General features: G+C 35.6%; 2 protein-coding genes across 2 annotated transcripts; both read left to right on the top strand.

The window, feature by feature from the left end:
- The first annotated feature begins 3,129 nt into the window (after positions 1 to 3,129).
- Positions 3,130 to 4,092, top strand: LOC106843479 (olfactory receptor 10C1-like). Its single transcript, XM_014860512.2, has one exon. The coding sequence runs from the start codon at positions 3,130 to 3,132 to the stop codon at positions 4,090 to 4,092; it is 963 nt and encodes a 320-aa protein (XP_014715998.2).
- A 16,629-nt stretch (positions 4,093 to 20,721) lies between these two features.
- LOC106843478 (olfactory receptor 2G3-like) lies at positions 20,722 to 21,717 on the top strand. The gene has a single exon (XM_014860511.2). It carries the CDS (start codon positions 20,722 to 20,724, stop codon positions 21,715 to 21,717), a length of 996 nt encoding a protein of 331 aa, XP_014715997.2.
- Positions 21,718 to 23,645: the final 1,928 nt, after the last annotated feature.

Genomic DNA, 23,645 nt, shown 5'->3' with positions numbered 1-23,645 from the left:
TGTACTTTGCCTGTTTAAAGATTTAGAAGCATTCACAGACCTTCCCTACTTCTGATATCTTTTTTTTCAAAAAATTGTCTCTGAACTTTGTGAGGTTTTAAAATGCACTTATCATGGGATGACTTTTTTTATTCACGTTGAGTCTAAAAATATCAGGTGATGAACAGCATGCATCATCCCGTGTGCAGTCGGCGCTCACTGTGTGCCATCTACCAAAAGGTTTCTTCCCTTGCCCAACATTCCCTGACTTCCGTTCCCAACACAGGCATCTGCATTTACCATCCACAGTCTAAATGGGACATGGGTATTCTCGAAAAAAAGTCATTGTGATGTCCCTACTTAAGAAAGAGTCAGACATTCCCCTTTTATGGGTGGGTTCCCCCTTGGTCAGTCCATCAGTAGAAGGAAGGAAACTGGAGTTCTTCCCAAATACAGAAGGATGTAAATGGTATGATACACATTTGTGTATTTAACTAAAAAATGGGATGACAACTTCTCCACATCCAGAGTTTTCTGTGCAAGTGCATAGTCTATTATTAAGGAGCCAAGATATTTAAAAGAATCTTTTGGGTTAAAGAAAATAAAAACACAAGTAAACCTTATTCTGTTTTCCTTGCCTTGGCCTTAACTGAATTGTTTCGCTATTTGGGAAATATAAATAGTAAAATTACTTACAAAGGAACTTAAATATCTATAAATTCTTTACTATATGTGTAAATGCACTCTAATATACTACTTTGTATGTGAGCACATTTTTCTGATAGTTATATGCGTAGGGGCTTCCTATAATCATGCAGAGTTGCTATTTTATATTTAACAGAGTTTTGAATCTGTGCACTTGTTTCCATCCTTAACTTCTGGGAAATTTTGCATAACTCAGTGGATACCTAAATTAGAAGATTAAAATGATCCATAATACACAACTATTTTTTCCCAAGACACACCACACAGGTGGCATATTTTTATCTGTCTCTATTTTTCATCTATGTATGTATGTATGTATGTATGTGGTTTTTGCTTTTCTTCTCTCCACTGAAGCAGAAGAATGGAAAAATGTGAAATAGAGATGAAGACAATGAATAGGAGGAATGGTTAGAGACTGTGATGTAGGGAGTAGATATGAAGGTAAATCTATTGTGACAGCCCATATGTATACAGGCACTGCTATAGCTAATACTTTATAGAGTACGTGATCACTTTTATGGGACTTAACTCACTTAATCCTCACAGCAACCTCATTAGGAAAGCACTACTATCATCTTTTTTTATAAATGGGAAAATTGAAGAACAGATAGTTTAAGTAAATGTTAACTTTTACTGAGCATTTACATGTCTGCCCTAGGATTTGAATCCAGGTAGAATATCTCCAGAACACTCTTAATTACTATGCTATGCAGTAAGGATTTGAATGTGTGTGTTTCTGTCTGTGGATGTACAGATTTATGTGTATATGAAAAATGTACATTTTTGTGTATATGTTTTTATGAATGCACCTAATATGTTTATCTGTTCATATTTATTTGGAACCCCCAAAATAATTCTTTTGTTTAATATATATGGGCATCAAATGTCAGCGTTGAATAAACAAAGGTGTGTTGTAAACAAATGTGGTATAAACAAGATCTCAGGTTATGCTAATGAACAGTAGAGTCCAGACCAATGAAAGAGAAACCTCCTTATTCTTCTGCCCTTTTCATGACAAATGTTGTTTAGAATTTTGCTTGATGACACTTCAAAAGAACAATCCAAACTGGAGGGCATCTACAAAAAGAACAAGGAATATTTTGTCAGAAATTGATACTTATTGGATTGGGCAGAACATATAAGCAGCCAGAGTAAAGTTTAGCATTTAAACTTCTTTTCAATACATGAAAAGTTATTCGTTGTTGAGGGTGGTGGATATAACGGTAAGCAAAAGTAAATAAATAAAATTCTGCATCTGTGTCTGTGTCTGAGGCTATGCTCAGGAGGAAATTAGTAATCAGTTGTCCTTGGAGTGGTACAAATGCTCCCAGAGCAGGTATAGATTGATGGCAACTCACGGTGGAGGGTGCACGTAACTGACTACCATGGGGAACGGAGTCAGGAAGAAGTTTGTAGAGAGGAGATGCAGCTCTGCTGGGCCTTGAACATAGACAGGCAGTTCAGTAGGTGGACAATCAAGGAAGCAAATGTCAAGCCCCCATGAGAAAATGAGCACAAAGAAAAGGAAATATATGAAAGCAAGCCACGTAGTAAAAGATGCAAGTGGTTTGATGTGACTAGAACATGAAGTTCATTTGGGTAAGGGGTGAGATTAAAGTTTCTATCAATAGTCAGTGACCTGATCCATAGATTTTCATGAATTGCATTAAGATATTTGAATTTTAATTTGAAGCAACGGTAATTTTCATTTAGCAAAGACCACTCTGATGGAGAGAGGGTGGAAGGTGAGAAGTATTAAAGGTAAAGAAAATTGTTGCAATGATGAAATTATGTCAGCAGTACAACATAGATATGGTATGAATGGCTGTGATACAGTCTTCACAGGGCTGCTGCTTCTTGCCATTCACATCTCAGCTCTTCCTTCTCATTGTCAAGAGCCTTCTTTGAACACCTAATCTAAATTGGTCAGTCACCAGGGTATATCTTAGTTTTAATTCCTGCTTTCCTTCACTATGTAAGTTTCATTTGGGAAGAATATTTTTTCATTGTTGAATCCCAGGACCTACCACAGTAACTGCAAAATTCTGTGTTCTCAATAAAAACCTGCTGAATGAATGAGTGAAGAAAGCAAGTCAGTGCCAACAAAAATGGAAAGGAATTGATAAATATGAGATGATCTTTATTTGGAAGCATTTGACAACTGATTAAAGGAAAGGATGAAGAGTTTATTGAGCTGCAATTATTTTTTTCCATTTTATGATTAATGACTATGTATATTTTGGACAAATCAACTGGGATAGTGACTATAGAATAGGAATTAGTTTGAGAAGGAATGAGGATGAGTGTAATTTCTGAGCTTTTTGAGCTTTAGAATCACAGGTAAAAAGTTATCTTTCTGACTTACTAGAGCTTGTTACAAGTAATATAAAGATTTCTACTTATATCTGAAAGAATATGATGACTTGCCTTTCTCTTTTTCAGGTCATGAACCTCAGTTGCTCCTTGTGGCAGGACAATAGTATGTCTGTCAAACAATTTGCATTTACCAAATTCTGTTACATCACTGAACAGTGTTTCTTTTCATTTGCCCTCCTCTTGTTCATGTTCTTAGCATCACTGACAGGCAATGCTCTCATAGCCCTTGCCATCTGGACCAACCCAGTCCTCCACACACCCATGTACTTCTTCCTGGCCAACTTGTCTCTCTTGGAGATTGGCTACACTTGCTCCGTCATACCCAAAATGCTGCAGAGCCTCGTGAGTGAGGCCCGAGGAATCTCTCGGGAGGCGTGTGCTACACAGATGTTTTTCTTTTCATTTCTTGGTATCAGTGAGTGCTGTCTTTTGGCAGCCATGGCTTACGACCGCTATATAGCCATATGCTCCCCACTTCACTATGCAGCACGAATGAGTCGTGGAGTGTGTGCCCAGTTGGCAATGGTTTCTTGGGGAGTGGGGTGCATGGTAAGCTTGGGCCAGACCAACTACATTTTCTCCTTGGACTTCTGTGGCCCTTGTGAAATAGACCACTTCTTCTGTGACCTCCCCCCTATCCTGGCACTTGCTTGTGGGGATACATCCCATAATGAGGCTGCAGTCTTTGTGGTGGCCATCCTTTGCATCTCCAGCCCATTTTTACTGATCATTGCTTCCTATGGCAGAGTTCTAGCAGCTGTGCTGATCATGCCGTCACCTGAGGGCCGCCGGAAAGCCCTTTCCACCTGTTCTTCCCACCTACTTGTAGTAACACTCTTCTATGGCTCAGGATCTGTCACCTACTTGAGGCCCAAGGCTAGCCATTCACCAGGAGTAGATAAACTCCTAGCCCTCTTCTATACAGTGGTCACATCCATGCTCAACCCCATCATCTATAGTTTATGGAACAAGGAAGTCAAGGAAGCTCTCTGGAGAACCCTGTGGGAGAAAAAAGTTTTGAGTCATGGGTAGATACTAGAGGACCACGCAAATCTTCCTCTTGGAAAAGATGCACACACAACTCAAGAGTAACAAAAGAAAGATACAAAAAACTGTAATCTTCAACCTGCCTTGTAAGGAGATTCCTTAATAACATTGATTGCAAATTTTGGGGACAGCTCTGTACTCAGAGCTAAAGTTCTGATTGCCAAATTCTGGTAGGAAGTTGCCTATGAAAGAATTCTATAGGTGATTCCAGCAGCAGACGTGTCTTCCAAAACATTTTAGTCTTGACTTAGAGTATAAATTGTTGGATTATACCTCAGAAACCTGCCAAATTCTGACTCTATAGGTTTAGGAATTGTCCAGCCCCTGAGGGGCCCATCTGACTTCTGCCCTGGTTACTGAGGGGAGTGTTCCCATGTATGTCTGTCCAACGTGAATCTTAATCCCTACTAACTCGATGAAGTACACTATCTCCTTTCAGAAATAATGTTCTAAAATTCGTCAACCTTAAATACTGATACATGCTATATGGTAGAATTCTTTTTGTGAGTATGCACACTATATAAAAATAGGTGAACATGCAAAGAAAGCACACTCATGTTTCAGAGGTATTTGTTGCAGGATATTAAAAGAAAAATATGGGAAAATTCTAGTTAGTCACCATGGTGAAAATATTTTTAGGAAGAAAGAGAAAACATATTTTAATTCAAAAATGGAAGAAGAAATCTAAACTAATAATAGTTAATATAGATAATTTTAAAGATGTTTATGTAATTTACAAAATTGACATACGTGCATGGGAATCCTGACTCGACTCACTTGAAATCCAAACACTGGCTCTTTAGAGAAATGAACACAGTTACAACATAATCCAGTAGCATCTACAGAAACATCGTCTTGGATTTGAACATCTGTTTCTCACGGAGGGGCTGTGTTAGCACTTGATCTATGAGGGATTAAGAACTACTCCTATAGTAGTTTGTAATATGACAAAACGTGGAGAACTGTGACTGCTACTATGACTTAAAGTTATCCTTCAAATAAAGAGATTTCAACTTCTCTTGTCGGTCAAAGGGTACAGACCTTCAGTTATCAGATGAATAAGTTCTGGAGATCTAATGTACAGCATACGGCTATAGTTAATTACACTGCATTGTATACTTGAATTTCACTGAGAGTAGATCTTTATTGTTCTCATTACACAGACACAAATGATAACTATGTGAAGTAAGGAATGCGTTAGTTAACCTGATTGTGGTAATCATTTCACAATGGATATGTATATCAAATCATCATGTTAGACATCTTAAATATAAACAATTTTATTTGTCAATTTTACCTCAATAAAGCTGAAAAGAAAAAAAGAAGAAGGTGATAAGTCTATTCTCAGGAGGTAGTAGTGATGTTCATTAATGACCAAGATATGTGTTTTGCCAGATATCCCTGTTTTACCAAAAACCATCCAAGTCATTCATTAAGACACAATACATTGTGGTTTTTATTTCCATGTGTGTTTAGTAATTAACAATGGAACTAATTTGAATGTGGAAAATAACTTTGGTTAACAATTAAGCTACAAGAATAGGTAGGAATTATATGTAGGCATTAAAGATGATAATTTATAAGTATGCTTATTAATCTAGAAAAATGATTAAGTATTAAAGCAATTTAAAGACAATTTCTATACTATGACCATTTTTGTTTAGTTTTATAAGTTTGAAAGGATCATAATGAAATATTAACAGTAGATTCTCTAGGCATTCATATTACCAGTGACTTTTTTTCTTATCCCTTTTTTTTTAAATTTTTTAAATTTTTTTTATTAAGATTATGATAGATTACAACCTTGTGAGATTTCAGTTGTACATTATTGTTAGTAATGTTGTGGGTACACCCCTTCACCCTTTGTGCCCTCCCCCGACCCCCCCTTTTCCCTGGTAACCACCGATCGGTTCTTCATGTCTATATGTTAACTTCCACCTATAAGTGGGGTCATATGAAGTTCGTCTTTCTCTGTCTGGCTTATTTCGCTTAACATAATACCCTCAAAGTCCATCCATGTTGATGCGAATGGAACAATTTGGTCCTTTTTTATGGCTGAGTAGTATTCCATTGTGTATATATACCATATCTTCTTTATCCAGTCGTCAGGTTCTGGGCATTTAGGTTGGCTCCACATCTTGGCTATTGTAAATAATGCTGTGATGAACATAGGGGTGCACGGGATTCTTGGGATTGCTGACTTCAGGTTCTTAGGGTAGATACCCAGTAGTGGGATGGCTGGGTCATACGGTATTTCAATTTTTAACTTTTTGAGAAATCTCCATACTGTTTTCCATAGTGGCTGTGCTAGTTTGCATTCCCACCAACAGTGTACGAGGGTTCCTTTTTCTCCACAACCTCTCCAACATTTGTCACTTTTGGTTTTGGATATTTTTGCCAATCTAACGGGTGTAAGGTGATATCTTAGTGTAGTTTTGATTTGCATTTCCCTGATGATTAGGGATGATGAACATCTTTTCATGTGTCTCTTGGCCATACTTATATCTTCTTTGGAGAAATGTCTGTTCATGTCCTCTGCCCATTTTTTGATCGGGTTGTTTGTTTTTTTGTTGTTAAGCTGTGTGAGTTCTTTGTATATTATGGATATTAATCCTTTGTCAGATAAGAATCCCAAGGGCATTCTTTACAGAAATTGAACAAAGAATCCTAAAATTCATATGGGGCAGCAAAAGACCGTGAATTGCTATAACAATCCTGAGTAAGAAAAACAAAGCCGGAGGCACCACAATCCCTGATTTCAAAACATACTACAAAGCTACAGTGATCAAAACAGCATGGTACTGGTACAAAAACAGGTCCACAGATCAATGGAACAGAATTGAAAGGCCAGAGATAAAACCTCACATCTATAGACAGCTAATCTTTGACAAAGGAGCTGAGGGCCTACAATGGAGAAAAGAAAGTCTCTTCAACAAATGGTGTTGGGAAAACTGGACAGCCACATGTAAAAGAATGAAAATCGATCATTCTTTTTCACCATTCACAAAAATAAACTCAAAATGGATCAAAAACTTAAAGATTAGGCCTGAAAGAATAAGTCTTCTAGAAGAGAATATAGGCAGTACACTCTTTGACATCAGTTTCAAGAGAATCTTTTTGGACACTGTAACTCCTCAGATGAGGGAAACAATAGAAAGAATAAACAAATGGGACTTCATCAGACTAAAGAGTTTCTTCAAAGCAAGGGAAAACAGGATTGAAACAATAAAACAGCCCACTAATTAGGAAAAAATATTTACAAGCTTCTTATCCCTTTTTTTAAGGTTCATGTAGTTCATGTGTAACAGAAATATTAAAATATTTAATGGTAGACCTTTTTCTTAAGATAAATATAAAACATGCTTTCACTACAAATTTATAAAACACATGAAAGTGGAAAACTTAAAATTTAATTCCCTTATATTCCTTCAATTCAGTAATAATCAATGGAAATATTTGATTCATTTTATTTTAGCCTTTTTCCTTCTTCTAGACACATACTCACACAAGTCACTTCTCACCATAGATTATGTTATCAACACATATACAGTTTTGAAAGCAGTTGAATATATAAAAAGCACCAAAAATGCATCTTTTAGAATATCTTTTTTTTTTTTTGAGGAAGATTAGCCTTGAGCTAACTACTGCCAGTCCTCCTCTTTTTGCTGAGGAAGACTGGCCCTGAGCTAACATCCATGCCCATCTTCCTCTACTTTATACGTGGGACACCTACCACAGCATGGCTTGCCAAGCAGTGCCATGTCCGCACCTGGGATCCAAACTGGCGAACCCTGGGCCACTGAGAAGCGGAACATACGAAGTTAACCGCCACGCCACTGGGCTGGCCCATGTTTTAGAGTATCTTAATGTTTAATGTTTTAAATAGGTATCATCATTAATTAACTTACCCTCAATATTTTCTCTGTGAAATTATCCTGACTAATGATAGTAGATAAAAACCCCTTGCTAACTTCGATCCTGAGACTCTCTGCTCTTTGGTTCCAAAGAGCATTTGGGGGGCGTTTTCCTCGGCACCAGCTTTAACTGCACCAACAACAATAATGATAACTACCGCTTACTGAATTGTGAATAAGTAAAAATGACAGCTCTGATTTATTAAATGTATTGTCTAATTTGACCTTCAAAACCAGCCCTGTACTTTTATTGTCCTCATTCTACACATGTGGAAACCAAGGAGGAGAAGGCTGGAGCAGCTCATCCCCACAAGTAAAACTTGGACCAGTATTCAGTCCAGGCGGTCTGGCTTCAGAACCTGGGATATGAGGCTCTTCTGCATGATTTCTAAGAAGGCTTATTCCATTAATTCTGATTACCTCCATTCTTTGTCCTTGAGATAAATAAAAATGAAAAGGACCAAATGGCTGCAGAGAATGTCTCTGCTAAGTAGTTACAGCCCTGATGTTTAGTCTTCTTTCTGACTTGTGAGATTCTTTGGCTGAGTTTATTTTTCGTTTTGAAAGGCTTTCCTTTGGTTTTAATCAACATATGTGATATACACAGCAATTTTGATTTATATTTAAGAATAATCCTAAAGAAAACCTACACAATACCTAAAGTGACTCCTATTTCTTTTTTTATTGTAATACATTTGACACGTAACATTGTGTAAAGTTAAAGTGTACAATATGTTGATTTGATACACTTACATATTGTAATATGATCGCCATTGTAGCGATAATTAACACCTCTATCATGTCAAATAATTATCATTTCTTTTTTCTGGCTCTAAACATGTGTAAACCTCTTTTTAGGCAATCCATATCTTTTGTTTGCATAAAAATCCAGTCACAAGTTTGTTCTATCTTAACGCAAAATTCTCAAAGAGAGTTGTAGAATATATTGTTTACGTGAATCAATAATGGATGAACCAGCAGAGGATAAAGGAGAGGTTATCCAGGACTTAAAAATAAGAAGATATAGGCAGAGAGAGTTTGAAAAGGAATTTATTGAGTTTATATTTATTAGAGTTATTTTCTATACCAAGTTATAAAGTCATAACATATCATTAGCTTTTATAGATTAACCTCTCTCCTTACAGACCTGCAAACCAGGGGTGGGTTTGAAAACTATAAGAGATGAGTCTTATTTGACGTGCTTCCTGTTTGTCCAAATAAAGTTTTATTGGAAAACAGCCAGTACATTCATTTACATATTTTCTAGGTTCCTTTATATGCTGAAAATAATTTCTCAGTGTTGAATTAAAAGGCCACAGTGGAAACCAATATACAGATTGCTATTTCTAGCGCTAAACTTGACTACTGGAGATTTAGATTATCGTTCTAATATATAGTATTTCAACTCTCAGAAAGTACTTCTCAAATTCACTGCAATACTGTCTTTCAATTAAATATATTTTCTCTTAATCATTAATGTTCAACCATAATACTCAATAAAATATTTTAAATTAGATTAACAATATTGATTTTATTAAGCATATTTGATTTTTAAAATATGGGATATATGTAAGGCAACAGATCTTAATATCACTAATTTACAGGTGTAGACATCATCTAATATCTGAGATGATCATTTATTTGCCTAAGGCCAAGTAATCTGAGATTTAGGATTATGATCCAGAAAGTTAAATTCCTAGTCATTCCACCCACTCTAGCTGAAGCCTCATTTATCGACACATTCAACAACTTATTGATCAAAGAAACAGAAACTAAAAAGGGTAGACTATTTGAAATGGAGATTCACTAATCAAAAAAAAAAAATGAGAAAACGTATGTCTTAGCCTGTGTTCTCTAGAAAGCAGAAACAGAAACAAGACTTAAGTATTGATTCTGTATGTGAGCGGTACAAGACCAGGTGCTGAAAATGAAAGATAAAAAGGGGAGTGAAACAAGAAAAATGTAAAGTAATGTGAAGCAATTGTTTTCCTGTGTTCTGTGCCACTTAGGAATAAGACATAAAAGGTGCTCATAGGGTATGTGTATTGGGTTTGTAGGGCTGCCATAACAAAATACCACAGAATGGGAGACTTAAACAACAGGAATTTATTTTCTCACACTTTTAGAAATTAGAAATACAGATCAAGGTGCTGACAGAGTTGGTGTCCCCTGAGGCCTCTCTCCTTGGCACGCAGATGGCTGCCTTCCCACTATGTCCTCACATGGCGCACACATGGAATGTTTTCTTCTTCTTATAAGAACACCAGTTATATTGAATTAGAGCTCCACTCCTATGACCTTATCAAACCCTAATTACCTTTTTAATATCCTATCTCCCAATATAGTCACACTGCTCGCTGGGACTCCAACATTGGAATTTTGACAGGACATAATTCAGTTTATAACACTCTGTCCTCTGTACCCCCCCAAATTCATGTCCTGTAAAGGCAATGTGAGAATACAGCTGGAGGGCAGCCCTCTACAAGTTGAGAGAGGCCTCAGGAGAAACCAACCCTGCTGGCACCTTGATCTTGGACTTACAGCCTCTAGAACTGTGAGAAAATCAATTCCCATCATTTAAGCCACCCAGTCTGCAGAATTTTGATATGTGAGCCCTTGCAAGCTAATGCAGATTTTGATACTGAGAAGTGGAGTGCTGATGTAACAAATATCTAAAAATGTGGAAGTGGTGGAATTGGGTAATGGGTGGAGACTGGAAGAGTTTTCAGGTGCATATTAGAAAAAAGCCTAAATTGCCTTGAAGAGATTGTTGGTAGGAATATAGATGTTAAAGATGATTCTGATGAGTTCTCCAGTGGAAATGAGGAACACGTTATTTGAAACCAGAGGCAAGATGATTCTTGTTATAAAATGGCAAAGAACTAGGCTGAATTGTGTTCTAGTATTTTGAAAGGTAGAAATTGTAAGTAATAAACTTGAATATTTAGCTGAGAAGATTTCTAAGAAAAATGTTGAAGATGAAATAGTTTCTTCTTGCTGCTTATAGTAAAATGCAAGAGGAGAAAGAGAAATTTGAGAGAAAGGAATCAGAACTTGAAGATTTGGAAAATTCTTACTCTTCTCAACAAAAGCTAGGAATAGAGATAGAATTATACCAGCAGAAACACTGACAATTTGGATTAAAGGGGATAGAGATGGAACAAAAGGATGTAAGGCTGTTGGCCTTCTGGGATTCTACAGGCTGGGATAAAAGAGCGATTTGGTTGTACACATGTGTTATCTTTCAGGAAAAGTGAAGAATGACCCCAGAGAGAATTCAGAGATCAACAGGGCTGCCATTCCTACCACAGGCCCAGCGTGCATAGGCTTGAGGTAGACAGGCAAAGGTTCTCTCCTCTTCAGTTTCAAAGGGTGAGACCACCTCTTTGGTTTCAGCAGGCCAGGTTAACCCTGCCCAGGGCTTTAGCGGCAAGGCTACTACCCAGAGCTGAGGGGAAAGGACCACTGCCCGTGGCTGAGGGGGCCACACTGCAGACACATGGGCCTAGAAGGCAGAACTGACCCCCCAGTGGATCCAGATGCAGAACATCAAGCCAAAAAGGATTATTCTGAATCCTTAAAATCTAATAGCATTTGTCTTGGTAGGTTTTGGATTTGCTTGGAGTCCACTATCCCTTTACTCTTTCTACTTTCTTGCTTTTGGAATAGGATGTCTATCTTATGCATGTTCTGCCATTGTATCTTGGAAGCATAAAGTTGTGTGGTTTCACAAGTTCACAAGTAGAGGAGAATTTTGCCTCGGGATGGATCATAGCTTGAGTCTCACCCATACCTGATTTAGATGATATATACATATACTTATATATATTTATTTTTTTGGTGAGGAAGATTGACCCTGAGCTAACATCTGTTGCCCATCTTCCTCTTTTTGCCTGAGGAAGATTGTTGCTGAGCTAACGTCTGTGGCAATATCCCTCTATTTTGTATGTGGCACACAGCCACAGCATGGTGTGATGAGGGGGGCATAGTTCCATGCCTGGGATCTGAACCTGTGAACCACAGGCCTCTAAAGTAGAGTAGATGAACTCAACCACTACTCCACTAGGCCGGGCCTATGATTTAGATGATAATTACATGATGCTTCAGACTAGGAGTTGATGCTGGAAAGAGTTAAGACTTTTGGAGCTGTTGGGACGGTGAATGTATTTTCTGTGTGAGAAGAACATGGATTTTGGGAGTGCAGAGGGCAGAGTGTGATGGAAACAACTGTATCCTCCCAAAATTTGTAGGTTGAAGCCCTAAGCTTACCCAATGTGACTGTATTGGGATATAGGATCTTTAAAAAGGTAACTAAGGTTAAATCAGGTCACCAAGTGAGGCCCTAATCCAATGTGACTGGTGTCCTTACAACAAGAGGAGGAGACACCAGGTGTGTGAGCACATGAATAAAAGGCCACGTGAGGACACAGAGAGAAAGCAACCATTTCTAAGGCAGGAAGAGAGGCCTCAGGAGAAACCAACTCAGTACCTTGGTCTTGGACTTCTAGTCTCCAGAGCTGTGAAAAATAAATTTCTGTTGTTTGAGGCACCCAATGTGTAGTATTTTGTTACAGTAGTCCGATTAGGCCAATGCAGCATGATAATTTGACTTATGAGATTTCCCTGGAAGGTTTGCAAGAGGAAACTAGCCATCAAAAAAGTTCAAAGAGGGACAAAAATAGATGGAATACATTATCCTTTTTTCTTCGGCTTCCTATGGGTTATTATTTACCCTGTGGGATGCTAATTGCCACACATATCTGGGTTTCAACACATAAACTCTTTACCTGGAAGCTAGACTCCCTTGCCCCACCTTGTGACATTTCATCAATGTGCAAAAGTGAATGACTAATTTGGCACAAGATTGGCACTGAGCAAAAGAGGAAAATGAGTAAACAGTGGAGGAATCTGAGAAGGCTCATAAGGATTGTGTCTAATACAAGACGTGAATGTGTAAACAGATATGCCATTTACATGAATGAGAAGACTAAGTGTTGGAAAGATGTCATTATTCACCAATGGGATTCATGAACTTTAGCAGAACTTCTTAAAAGAAACATAAGAAGTTAATTTACATTTCGAAGGAAAATATAAATAGCCACGATAATTTGAGGAGAAAGTATGAGAAGGATAAAAAGCACACATTTTATATTGTTTAATTTAATAAATTTATTTGGAAATTTGGTTTAGTTACTTAGGTTTTAATTACTGATAATTAGGTTTTAGGATAAATTAAGGTAAATTAGGTTTTAATTACTGATAATCAATAAATGAGTAAAGTAGAAAGGAGATAAAAATACCTATCAGATCGGTTTAATTAGTATCTAAAATTACAAAGTGTTTGATATGGGAAAGGCTATTTCTCACATATTCCTACAAAGGGTGTATGTTTGTACAACCAACTTGAACAGCAATTTGGTAATATTCAGAAAATTTGCAAGTGTTCAGAACTCATAACCAAAAATTCTAATGTAAGTATATAAGAGAAACTTGCACATGTGTACACACTTGCGTGTTCTGATAGAAAATATTATTGGAAACAACCTAATTGTCCCCTCAAACAGTAATTAATAAATTATTTGTGCATGTTCTGAAAAAGAGTGTTAGATAGCAGGTTTTAAAAAGGTATGCATGTATGTATGGACAAGACAAAGCTCAAAAACATAATAAGTGAGACAAAAAGTTTCAAAATATACTATTCAACTGCATTTTAAAAACCCATAAAGCATTACTATATGTCACTTGTGAACACATAATATGTCATATAATAATACAAATTATTGGGAGGGGAACACATCAACTTCAGGATAACAGTTCCTCTGGGGGACACTGTCAGAGAATGGGATCCGGGAGTGATACAAAGAGGACTTTCATTGTCTCTGTGATGGTTCACTTTTAAAAAGATATTTGGATCCAAAACATTGATAACATTTATTATATTTGATAATGAGTCCATGGGTTTTTGCTATTTCTGCATATTTAAAAATTTCATAATTTAAAGAAAAAATATATAATATGTAAACAGATGTTTCTCTATTTGCTGAAAAACTACATGAAAACTAAATTTTACCCTGATATAGCATATCATAAATATATTAATGAGCCACAGGTAGAATTAAAGTCATTGCCTTTTTGCCAGATTATTACCTTTAAAGACACATTTATTTCCATTTAAAAGTAATAAATATTCATTATACAGAATCTGGAAAATAAAAATGGTGCAAATAGACTCAATTACATGCCGCCGATATAAGTAATTTGCATTTTTCCTCTCAGAGTGATAACTAGATGATCTCTTTTCATTCTCCCTCTTTCTTCTTCTTTCTCTCTCAGGTTTCTGAAAACGAGAAAATATTATATAATCCATTTTACATTTTGTATGCTGAGTTTTGGAAACCAGAATTCAGGTATATACTATTTATCATTTAACTTTTCTTGAACTTTTATGAATGATGATCCTTATCCATAACAATAATGCTAAACCTCATTGCACTTCAATTCCATATGCATTACTCCTACATGGCATGGTTATGGTTCAAAGATCCGAAACCAGGAACTCCTAGGACCGCTTGTTAACTGGTTCATATCCTTTCATCAGTGTTTTCTACAAGTTTCCCATACTTCAATAGCTAGTTTTTAGGACATCCCTGTCTAAAAGACATTAACAGTCTAGATTTTCAATCGTCATTTGCCTTCTTCTGGCCTGTTAATCTATGTCTTAATTTGAGTCAAGCAGATTCTTCATAGAAAAAAAATCTGATATTATATGGTTAATTGCATTGATTTTTAAAAAATTTTATGTTTTTCTCATTTTATGTTTTGTTTAATGATTTATATTTTATGTTTTATTCATTTTTTTATTTTATATTTATGCATTGTACTTTACTTTTCATACCTTGCTCAAGAAAACTTTCCTCATTCTAAGTACACAAAGATAATTTGCTTCATTTCCTCCTGTTGGCTTTACATTTATGTCTTTCAAATGCAGTTCTTAAGTTATGGAAACTGTGAGATGAGGATACAACCTTTTTTTTTTTTGATGGGGAAGATTGGCACAGATGTTAGCTCAGTGCTTAACAAGTGGTGTGTAGGTCTGCACCTGGGATATGAATCCATGAAGTCCGGGCCAGTGAAATAGACCAGGTGAACTTAACCACTATGCCACTGAGCCAGCCCACAACTTTTTTCTTTTTTTCTTTTTATATCTAATTAGCTAATATTCCTAAAAGCAAAGCTTTGTGTCTTGATTACAATCACTACGTCTGTTTTGGGTTTTCTACTCTATCCTACTAGCCATTAAGCTTTTCCTACACTAGTATCATTACTATGTTTTTATTATGTGACTTTGCAGCATTTAACAACATCTGGCAAAGTCCATCTTTTTATTTCTTTCAAAGTAAACTACATATGAATATTTATTATTCCACACAAATTTTGATATAAGCTTGCTGAGTTGCTCAACAATTCTACAGACATTTTTATTGGAATTGTATCATATTTATTATTTTGTTGAGAATTCTCATCTTGAAAAAAGCTAGATTGCCCCATACTTGAAAAAGCCTATGACTATATGATTATAGCAGTTGTCTAACGCACTCCTTTGAATTTTAAAATGTTCTCTTTAAGGTCTCTGCTTTATTTGTTTTCCCAGTTTCTAGGTACTTTTAATTATTAATTACTATGGTGGATATATCTTCTTTTCCATTATATTCTCTAATTGGTTCCAGAATATTTGAAAAAATAGAAAACCTCATTGTTACAAGACCATCATTACACTGATGCTAAAGCTGCCAAAATAGTTCAAATAAACAAATAGAGTCTAAATCTCTCACATGACTTGTATAATTAACACAAATCATAATGGAAATATATTATATGAAATTCAAGATAAGTTGAAAGAATAATATGCCCTAGCTAAATGAAATTTATTTGAGAAATTCAAGAGTGTTTCAATAGATCGCTATTCTAACTGATGAAAAGATGGAAAAAAATTCAGTAAATAACATTGATTAAAATTCAAAGTATCTTACTGAGGTTTAGAAATGCTCGATGATAGTAGGGAAAAGTAGAGGAACTTACACAGTAAAGCAAAAATTTTTATCTCAAAACAAAATTTACTCTCGTGTTAATTAGAGAAATTCTAGAAAAATCTTAACATTGAGAATGAATGAAGATTTCCCACATTCATCACAGCTATTTACTCTTCTTTTGGATTTACTACCAAGTGCAATTTTAAAACAGTAACTAGAGGGGCCAACTGGTGGCTTGTGGTTAAGTTCGAGGGCTCTGCTTTGGCAGCCCAGGGTTTGCACCTTGGTATCCTGGGTGTGGACCTAGCGGCACTCAACAAGTCACACTGTGGTGGCATCCTGCATAAAATAGAAGAAGATTGGCACAGATGTTAGTTCAGCAACAATCTTCCTCAAGCAAAAAGAGGAAGATTGGTAACAGATGTTAGCTCACAGCCAATCCTCCTCATAAAGAAAGAAAATCCAAAAAACAAACAGTAATTGGATATAATTTGTGAAGAGAGGACATACATACATTTTGAAAGTTGTGTGATATCAAAACATAGAAAAAGTGATGGTAGTAAAAGCAATATAAAATTTTGTATGAATAGATACAATCAGTGCATATATCTCTGGGAGATATCACTGTAAGTGTCATAGACTTTGAATACATATACAATTATCAGAAGTAATTTAATATGCCATAAAGCTAACATTTCAAATTGGTGACGAATTATTACATTACTTAATAAATCAAATGTTATATCTGTGACTCGTAACATATATAGTCCCTAATTAAGTACATAATAATATGGGAATATATTTCATTATAAAGCCAATATTTAATTATAAAAAAACACTTCGTCTCTGCAGATTTTAGTTTATGGGAAAATTATAAATTTAATGACCTATAATATGGAACATACTCAAATAATTTGGTGCATCCTCATAATGAAGCATTTTTTGGGCATTGCTGTCATAATTAATATTTATTGGCATTGAAAAATGTTTATACTTTTTAATAAAAATAATTGGTTACAAAAGAGAAACAAGACTCTATCTAATTAAGTAGCTAATTTCTAATATCAAAGACATTGCTTGTTTTCTTTGTCTTTACCCACAGCAAAGAATATAAGAAGCTATACACTTGAGGGGTTTGGGTATTGGTAAGAGAAATTGGCTGGCTGGAGATACAGCAATGTCCAGTTGAGAAATATCTTTCTTCATGCTTCTTCCCTGAGACAGCTTGTTCTGGACACTATACAACTGCATGTTAATTAACAATTTAGCAACAGAAATCCCCAAGGTACTGAGAGAATCTATATCCTATATACTTCTCATTTTTTCTAATGTGATTTTCTCTGGGGACTATTGCTCAAGAAATATTTACTTTCACCTAGCTTGTAGGTATTGGGCAGTGATGTTCGCTTCAGGGGAGAAATTCTAATGTGCTAAAGTCATGTCACCAATCTTCTGTTCTGCGTATGGACAAAGATAAAAGCTGGAAGGGGGATGACCTGGACGATGTAAGCAACCTGTCTTAATTTCTCATGTCACCACATCTTTCTCCCTCTTGATTTGCCTCTAGTTACATTAGTCAGCATTGACTGATGAGGCTACTTTAATGAATCACTTTGTCTCTTCTATAGATTCCCTTTCAGGAGTCCTTTTTGAGGATTGACCTCTATGCATCTACATGTAATCACTGTTCATACCACAAGAAGACTCAGGAAAATGAATGGGGAAAGACAGTTCTTGAACTTTTTGCCAAAAAGAAAGGAAATTTCCTCTAGATATTTCTTCCTTTTCCAAATAGCACTTAATAGCCTTTGTTTTGGAAGGAGCTTTTTAAAATCCTATTTGAGGGTTGAAATTATATATATTTATGTTTATATACAAACACTAATCTCTGATTATTCTCCTTCTCAGATCCTGTTCAGAGACTCCATTCAAGCCACACACACACACACACACATATTTATGTCTATATGTATGTTCAGACTTTAATCTCTGATCGCTCTCCTTCTCAGCTCCTGTTCAGACCCTTCAAACCACACATTTCAGACTTGAACTGCAGAGAAGGCAAATGCGTACACATCTCACCTTCAATTTATAAGCTGGTTCACAGTAGATGGGAGAGAGTAGTTATTCTTCAACTTAATCAGGACAGAAAGTTGGTATTTAAGTAATGGGGGGGAGCGGAAAGCCCTCCTTAAAGGATTTGTTGTAATCCAAATGTTTTAAAAATATTTTTGAATTTAGAATAGAAAAATATGAGAGGAGTAAGTAGATGGTTTATGATTCTTACGTAAGTAGTATACTCATAAGCACTTACATTAATGCTATTCTCCTTCATAAAATTTGAAAATTAAAAATTTGTTTCTAAAGTTGTTTCTAAATCTAATATCCTATTAAATTATGTGATTTTGAATTTTAATACCAAATTTAAAAATTGCTAATTCCTAAATTTTTGTTTATATAGTTCAGGAAACATAAATTCGTATTTAGGACAACAGATTCTGAAAGAATTCAATTTTAAGATGAATTCTAAATTTTTTGGAGTATGTAAATTACATTATGTTCTGAAGGTGATGGGAGTAACTTCTTACGCTTGCATTTGATCTGCATATTTGTTGAAATAACTGAAATATGACTAAAATTAAAACACATCCATCTGGGATAAATTAGTATTTTATGTAAAGCAGCATTAGGAATATGCAGAATATGGGAATCTATATAGCATGATTTTCAGGTTTTCTGAGTAGAATTCTTTATTGGCTATACAAATTCAAACATTTAGCTGTAGAATTTCAAATTTTAAAGTTTAGGGAATCTTATACACTATTGGTGGGAATGTAAACTGGTACAATCATTGTGGAAAACAGTATGACATCTCCTCAAAAAATTGAAAATTGAGCTGTCACACGATCCAGCAATGGCACTCTTGGGTATATATCTGAAGGAACAGAAATTGAAGGGCTATCTGAACACCGTGTTCATTGCAGCATTATTCACAATAGCTAAGATATGGAAATAACATAAGTGTCCTTCACTTGGTGAATGGATAAAGAATAATGTGGTATATATAGCAATACAGTGGAATATTATTCAGCTATGACAAAGCAGGAAATCCTACCATTTGCTACAACATGTATGAATCAGGAGGGCATTATGAAAAGTGAAATAAGCAGGCAGAGAATGACAAATATTATATGGTATCACTTACACACGGGATCTAAAAAAGCTGATTTCATAGAAGCAGAGAATAGAACAGTGTTTCCAGGGCCTGGGGTGAGGGATAAAAGGGGTGATGTAGGTCAAAGGGTAGAAATTTTCAGTTACAAGAATAAGTTCTGAAGAGCTGATGTAGTGTATGGTGACTATAGTTAATAACACAATATTGTATACTTAAAAGTTTCTGAGAGTGGATCTTAAGCATTCTTACCACACACACGCAAAAGAATTAACTACGTTAACTATGTGAGGTAATGGATAAGTCAATTTCCCTGATCTTGGTAATAATTCCACAAATTATATGTATATCAAGTCATTACATTGTACACTTTAAATATATACAATTATATTTGTCAATTACTCCTTAATAAAGTTAAAAAATAAAATTTTAAAATATTCACCCCATTTAAGATGCAATTTTACTTTTTGAGATATAAACATACCTGAGTAAAATGACAAAATTAGCTTTCATCATTCCCAAAAGTAAATCGTTCAATAAGATACTGACATAAGAGAAGAAAATGTGGGGGAATAGATGATGATATTATAAAAAAATATTAAGTAAAGTATTATGGTGGAATATTATAATCCAGACTGTTTTTATTGTGAAGAACAATGTAAAATGGGTAACAAATATGTATTTTGCCTTTTCACGACTTTACCAAATGCCAATACCTTGTCTTTAACTAAATGAGAGTGTGTCTGTGAATTTTTACCTTATTTTTATCTAAATGTTTTTAACAAAAACATTTTGTGATATCAGTCTGGACAAGTGTGTGCACATCTGTGTGTGTGTTTTTATGTCCATGTATCATAAATATCTTTTTTTCCATAAACCTTAAGAGAGATAAAATTTTTTGGTAAATAATCATGTAATAGTTAAAGAAGTTATAAAATCATTTAGCTTCCCTCTACATTGAAATTCACCTGTTTCTGACCCTTTATCACCCTCTGATCTAATAATTAGTTAGAAAAATTATCATAACCCATCTTCTCTATGAGTCACAGAAGACATAAAATACGTTCCATTTATTTTCCTGACCCACCACCTCACTGTTATCCATTATTTTTACATTATAATTTCTGTTAGAATGGACAATGACCACATAATTCATTTCATACTGGATATTTAAATTTACCTCAACATTCCTCTTCTCTTTCCCTCTTACTTCTACTAACAGAACTGTATAGCCACCAAAACTGGAAGCTTTTCTTTTCTTCTTTAAGCAAATTATCTTTAATAATAATTATCAAGAAATGGGGAAAAGAGGATGGTTACATGAAAAAAAGGAGGATGGGTCAAATGTTGAGACAAAAAAATGATACAAAAGAATGCTTTTGTTTTTAGAAATGCCTTTTTAATAATAAGCTTTTTTCTTTCTCTGTGAAACCTCATTAGTTAAAAAAAAAATACCCATCTAAGAGTTTACCTAAAATATTGTAAGTAAATAGTAGTAATGATATTTTCCTTGATTGAACTCCCTGTGTCCATTCTTCTATTTTATTCTAACAGACAGATGGAACACAACAATAAAACGTCTGGGGGAGAATTTATTTTGCTTGGATTCTCAGACCAGCCCCAATTGGAAGTCCTCCTTTTTGTGGTAGTTTTGATATCCTACCTTCTGACAATCATGGGCAACACAACCATCATCCTGGTCTCCTGTCTGGACTCCAAACTACACACACCAATGTATTTCTTCCTCACAAATCTCTCCTTTCTTGACCTTTGCTTGACTACCAGCATTGTCCCCCAGCTATTGTGGAACCTGAAGGGACCAAACAAGACCATTACACTGACTGGCTGTGCCATACAACTCTATGTTTCCCTCTCATTGGGTTCTACAGAATGTGTTCTCCTTACGATCATGGCATTTGACCGCTATGTAGCAGTCTGCAGACCTCTCAATTACACTGCTGTCATGCACCCTTCATTTTGCAAGGTCTTAGCAGGAATAGCATGGCTAAGTGGAGTAGGAAACACTCTCATCCAAGGAACTATCACCCTTCGGCTTCCTCGATGTGGACATCACCATCTGCACCACTTCTTATGTGAAGTGCCCGCCATGATCAAGTTGGCGTGTGTTGACATCCATGCAAATGAAGTCCAGCTTTTTGTGGCCACATTAGTTCTCCTCCTTCTTCCTATGGCATTGATCTTGGTCTCCTATGGATTAATTTTGCACTCAGTGATAAAAATTAACTCAATACAAGCTTGGCGCAAGGCCCTAGGGACATGCGGTTCCCATATACTAGTGGTGTCTCTTTTCTTTGGGACCAGCTCAGCCATATACATTCAACCAAAGAGATCCTATGGCCATAGCCAGGGAAAGTTCCTTACACTCTTTTACACCATCATAACTCCCACCCTCAACCCCCTCATATATACTCTGAGGAACAAGGATGTGAAAGGAGCCCTGAGGAGATTGCTGAGAAAAGAACAAAACTACTGAGGAAAAATCAAAGAAACAATGCCTTTCGGGGCTGGAAAGTTATTTGAGAGACAAAATATTAAACAGCTACTCCCAAGTATACAGTATATACGTTGCTTGCCTCTCTGTCTGTATTTACATACAATATGGCTAACACGGTTTGGAAAAAGAAGCATATTTTGACTCAACTTGTAAGCTCATGGAGGCTTGTGTGTGTATGTGTTTTAAACATTTTCACACTCTCTCTTACTAAACGTCTTTGAAGGACTGAAGCATATACTAAGACTGAGAGATTTTGTGATCTACCAAACACATATGTGCTAAATATATGATTAGGGAATTAAAATAATGTTGAATATTCAAACAGAAGATTGAAGAGTATATATTAGTGTGTGGAAATTACTGTAGTATTTCCTTTGTAAACAGCCCTGATGTAATATTGTTTAAAACATTTTGTGCACAGTATCGCAATTCTTTCAAAAAACAAGTACAACAAAACAAAAAAATGTATTTTTTTGTAGTGAAGTACTAGGTCTGTAAGTCGAGTTAAAATGCTATTAAGAAAAAATAAAAAATTTTTAAAATAAAAGCAATATAAATAATTGTTAAATAATTATAAATAATTGCTTAGTAATTAATGAAATACTAAAAATTCATGTAATTTCGTTTCAGATGGGCCCAGGGCCTACTGGGTGAAAGCTTGTATTCAATGTTATTTGATGTTTTGTCACTTCCCCCAGCGTCTTTGTGGTTGTTAAACACATGGACTCTGGAGCTAGACTGCCTTGGCTTGAAATTTTGTTCTTCTACTCACTAGCTACACATAACCCTCTGCTCTTTACCCAAACTAAATGTTCCTTAGTTCAATCACTTCATAGCTTTGTAGTGGGGCTTAAATAAATTAATTCATGCAAAGTACTTAAAAATCACTGGTGACACTGGTAAGTGCTGTATAAATCTTAAGGATTATTAAAATATTTTTCAAAAATAGTATGTTGTTCTAAAACTCCAAATTCTTCTCACTATTCCTCCATCATTCTCAACATGTGCTTGGTTTCTTTGTTTTGTGTTTTGTGTTGTTGATGCAAATAATCTATAATTAATCTATAAATCAAAATTGGGATGAGTTTATTATGAACCAACCCTAAGGACGATATAGCCTAGGAGAGTACCTTCACAAATGAAGGAAGCCTTCCAGAGAAGTGGGGTGTAGCGAGTGGTTATACACCATCTTGGAACAAAGAGCATATATCACATATGATAGGAATCTCTCTTTTACAATAGTCAGGAGATTGCTTTGCTGACATGGTATGTAAGTGGTCATAAGGTGAACACAGCAAGTCCACGGTGAGCAGATTATTGAACACAGCAAGCCGGGGATTAATCCTTAGGTCCTAGGAAGAGATGGTTATCCTTAGGGAAATGATGATATGGCTGGAAGCTACATCCCTATCTTTAAGGGCACTGTTCATGTCTCTGGAACATTGTAAATATTTAAAGCAGATATACAATACATGCTCAACAGGACACATCAAGCCTTTGGAAAACAAGATCAGGCCAAATTAGTTTTAAACCAAATGATTTCCTCATATACTCCAATATATCCTATTGCTTGTCATTTATTCACTAGTATTTTACTGTACTTTGTATTTTTTTTTCACGTTGCTGGAAACACTAAGACCAGCAATAATTGCTCTTCTTTACTTCACACCTTTTTGGATCAGCACCAATCTTCACTTCTTAAATGCCAGTTTTGACTGTGTAACCTGTGCTCTAAATAACGTGGTTGAAAATTTGAGTCAATGCAATTGAGTTCAAAGCCCAGTACTATCAAGCTGATTAACTAGGGCAGAACTTAAGTACTTGAGCGTGCTATGTCGGGTCACAGTGTCCTCCTCTGTACAAGAGTGGTAACCATAGTTCATAATTCACTTGGCTGTTTTGAAAAG

This window comes from Equus asinus, chromosome 8, assembly GCF_041296235.1.
Source record: "Equus asinus isolate D_3611 breed Donkey chromosome 8, EquAss-T2T_v2, whole genome shotgun sequence".
NCBI lineage: Eukaryota > Metazoa > Chordata > Mammalia > Perissodactyla > Equidae > Equus > Equus asinus.
This window is presented reverse-complemented; position numbering and strand designations above follow the sequence as displayed.

Coding starts and splice junctions, on each gene's coding strand:
- LOC106843479 (XM_014860512.2), top strand. CDS start 3,130: ATGAACCTCAGTTGCTCCTTGTGGCAGGACAATAGTATGTCTGTCAAA.
- LOC106843478 (XM_014860511.2), top strand. CDS start 20,722: ATGATATTTTCCTTGATTGAACTCCCTGTGTCCATTCTTCTATTTTAT.